The sequence below is a fragment of the Helobdella robusta genome (assembly GCF_000326865.2).
Source record: "Helobdella robusta unplaced genomic scaffold HELROscaffold_6, whole genome shotgun sequence".
NCBI classification, from domain to species: domain Eukaryota; kingdom Metazoa; phylum Annelida; class Clitellata; order Rhynchobdellida; family Glossiphoniidae; genus Helobdella; species Helobdella robusta.
The window spans coordinates 1,405,055-1,409,279 of NW_008705330.1; the positions used below are offsets into that span (position 1 = coordinate 1,405,055).

Sequence of the window (4,225 nt, forward strand, 5' to 3'; positions counted from 1 at the left end):
CAGCGCTAATCTGAATAATCTTTTCATAACCAGGACTTTTGCAAAAAGGTTGATAAACTTAACAATCACTGGACGCGGGGGAGACGATACGCTTGGCTTTTTACCTTGTCTGAATATTTTCAATATGTCCTCATCTTTCAGAGACTCGTCTGTTGGGGACCTTAAAAAGCCAAGAACATTGCCCCTATCTTTAGCAACATCCAAGTCTTCGCTGAAATTAAAGAGAATTATGTTGTTCTCACGGGCCTTAACTTCATTTGCCACTTCAATTGTTCTGCGAACAGAGATGACCTCTTTACTAACTACGTCGAGGTCCTTTTTTACCACATCGGAAAATGAAGTACTGATCATATTTCTCAAATAAGCAGCCTCGTTATCGACAATTTTAGAATTACTCTTTACCACGTCTGACCAAGACTTGGTGATATCGTTTTTCAAGGAATTAATAGACTGGTTAAGTTTCTCGTCTAGTTTTTCTAACTGTTTTAGGTTCTCACCGCTTGACTCAAGCCTCAACTGCAGATTTTTCATCCCAATATCAATGGAATCAAACGTTTTAAGACGAGAATCAATGGATTCAAATTTTTCGTTAAGCATCTGCAAAAGACCTTTGAAACCATCAGCATGTTTCACTCAATTATCACAATAAAACTTCATGTTTTTACTTTTGCTAGCATATTTCACCAATTCATCATATAAGTCCGAAGGCTCGATTTGAACCACCGCATCACATACACAACATAATATGTTATCATCCTTTACAGAAGCAGATTTCGGAATTGACTGAAGTAGGTGTTTATTATGGGTTTGTTTAACCCCTAAGAGGGAATAATATCTATAGTTATTTTTAATATATTATTATAAAATAAATTAGTACGATTTTGTAATTCGGAGACTAAACGGTTTGATTGCTTTAGGTTTTTTGTTGTATATGTTTTTTTATTTTGATGGGAGGATATATTGGAATGCTGAATTATCATGGTTGTAAAGAGTTTTATAGTATAAATTTATTGATAATTTTATTTGGCGTAAGACCAAAGGCATTTCCAAAGCCATTACCTGTAAACTAATAGCTGAAGTTCTGTGAGCTCAAAATCAATTGCAAGTAACAAAGAAATGGTTTATTAGAAAATCCCTTCTCATTTATCAAAGCAGCACAATAAAAAATAAATAATGTTGATATATTATAACTATTGACACAAAATGTTAAAAAGTTATTCTCATTTTTGCGCTTGCTTCAGAGGTACCATCGACAAACACACACACAGCGTACATGAATACGCGTGAAAACCATGCATACTACACATTGCATATGATAGGCGAAGATCTTTTTAGATTCGAACCCAGTCACTGCAGTAGCAAAACCAGGCGCCTTTAACCATTGAGCCACCGCGCCACCAAATATTAAAATGTATTGAAAATTGATTTTTTAGTCTTTTTTAGTCTTTATGGTTTTGTACAAATATTTAAATAAAGCAACATACATAGTGGTACCAATATTATAAAGCACTACCTCCCAAGTGTACAACAGAGGCACGGTATTCAATTCAAGCAAAGTTATATTGTAATAAATCGTATTCTAATTAACTATTTTGCAGCTTTGAAAATGATGTTACAAACACTTCATCATACAACTAAACAAATACTTACTCTAACAAAAAAGACACGATTTGTCAAATATATCAAAATTCAGAAAAATATTATATATAATTTATATATAGTAATAAAATTTAAAGCATATTTGGTTTTATCACAGATATTATAATATTATCATATTATAATAGTTATAATTATATAAAGTAGAATTATAATAGTTTTAAAAGAAATAATAATGATCATCAAGCTGTATTGAAAATGATTTTGGAGTATTACCATGAGACTTTGATCTTTTTGCTTTTCTTTTGTATGAGAGTTCTGGAGCATCTCTACACCTAAACCAACAGTAACCGCAAGCATAGCCTCATTCCACCGAATTTCTGTCTCTACTGTCCCACATACACAAAAAGCAGCAATATTTAGTATAACCTAATTGCATTCCTAAAAGTATAGCAATGACTTTTAGATCACCACAATTTCCCATTTGCGTTCATTGTAGTTTATTGAATTGAGGAGAGCCTTCATGTTTACATAAGTTTCTTTCATGTGAACTGCATGACCAATAGGAATAGAAAAAAACTGGTTTCCATTGTGCAATAATACAACTTTCAAGCTTAACTTTGATAAGTCTATGAATAATTTTTTTTCATTTTTGAATTCAGCGCGTTGAAATACATAAGAAATAGCCCATTGGCTTGGATATAAAATCACTGTCGTGCAAATTACACATTTAACATTATTTTGATGGCTTTGTACATTTAAAAAACGCGTTTGCTTCTTTTAGTTCATTCATTGAATTGTTTTACAGGAAGTCCCGTAACTATCGAATTATAACGTGATACGCTACAAAAGTAGTATTCAATCTTATCAGACTGCAATTACAGGCCAATTTGTTATAAATTGTTATAAAAAAAATACAGTGTGCTGTTAAATCCGCTGGAGTAGTCAAAATGCTGTACAGAATGGACTATATGATTATTATTTCTTTGTGAAATTGTGACAGAACGACTACAAATATGAGATAAAAATTGTGCTTTTGAAGTTTGGCGCCTGTATATATGTAGATGTATATATTTAGATGAACATTTTTATGTATGTATGTTTTGTTGTTAACTATAACATATATGCGACGCTTGCTACGTGTTGTTCTGTATTTAGGAAGTATAGTTGGAATGAAAGCTTACTTTTCAAGAAGTATAGAAAGAAATATAGAAAGAAGTATAGAAAGAAATAAAAATTATTACATAACAAATTTGTTTTCTGGGAGGGTCTCTTATAGAGTTGCGGCTCCTGGCCAGGAAAAGAATCCGCCTAGATAAAGGCTCGGATAGATATTCGTAGGCAGACGTGACGCGTTGTTCGAATGTCGCCAGACAAAAATCTACAACTTGATTCTATAATTATATGTTTCCATTACTAATTAATTGTTGTAATCAAATATCTTTGTAACGCCAATTGTAGAAGATATCGATTGTAAAACTGCTGTATATAAGCACGACACGAGTTGTGGAAAGAGGTTGGAGTTGCTGGATTACGGAGTTGCACTGAAAATTATTGGCGATCGTATTTCTTGAATTGGTGAATGATTCGTCGATTCTATTAATGTTGGCATTCAAATAAACGTTTAAACAAGTCTGTGTTTGAAGCAGTTGTGTATATCTATCAAAAATCAGTTAATCTGCGGAAGATCGAATAACTTGACGATCGCGATCGCGCAAGTTACTACAATACCAAAAAATAAATAGACGTGAGAACGAGCACGGCACTGGTGATAGCCCTAAAAAGCTCGGCGTTAGAGGTATTATAATCAATTCATGACAAGAATAATGACAACTTTGAGATTTTAACAGACGCGTTGGATCGACGCGAAAAAAGGGACATATATGACGATTTTGCAGAAAAAGTGCAGGAAACAATGGCTATTGACAGACAAAAAAATATAAATGAAAGAGGGTAATTCCGCGTTACAGTCTACTAACAAGAATTCAGAAAAACGAAGAAAAGCCATAAGGCAAAATTGGCTGAGGAATCTAATGTCCCCAGTGCCATAGTGAACGTTTCTAGGCAGAACTGTATGATTACTATCTATACTGGAGCCACAAGATCTATCCAAAAAAGAAACCTAGTTCCGCATCTACTACGTGAAAAGTAAAACCGATATAAATTACAAACAGTCACTGGAGAAACAGCATCTATTTAAAGGGAAGTCATTGAATGAATATTGCTTTTCAGCTTCCACGTTTTGATTCTATCATTGAGAGACCTAACTAAATTTAAATGTACATTAGAATGAATAAAACTAAATTACAAATAAAAACTGTAATTTAATATAAAACTTTGTCATAATATGTGTAAATAAATTATAAATCAAAAAATTAATTAAAATTTTCTATAAAAAAAATTACAGTTAATTTACAGTATGTCCATTTTTCGAGATGATTTAATGTAACAAATTCTTAGGGGCATCAACACAAACACACAGTGCATGTAAATGCACGTGAAACACGCATCATACACATTGCATGTGATAGACGAGGATCTCTTCGCAATCGAAATCGGTCACTTTACCACTACACCATCGCACCGCCCATATTTATTTATTTCATTTTTGTTTTTCCAATGCCATTTT

At 32.8% G+C, this 4,225-nt stretch overlaps 1 protein-coding gene across 1 annotated transcript in view; it reads right to left on the minus strand.

The window, feature by feature from the left end:
- The window catches only part of HELRODRAFT_164083 (hypothetical protein), a gene marked incomplete at both ends in the record, with an annotated part of 1,378 nt that extends 781 nt beyond the window's left edge, over positions 1–597 (minus strand). The window contains one exon of the mRNA XM_009029127.1: positions 105–597. Within this exon, the coding sequence (XP_009027375.1) occupies positions 105–597 (493 nt within the window). The remainder of the gene's footprint in view (positions 1–104) is intronic.
- Positions 598–4,225: the final 3,628 nt, after the last annotated feature.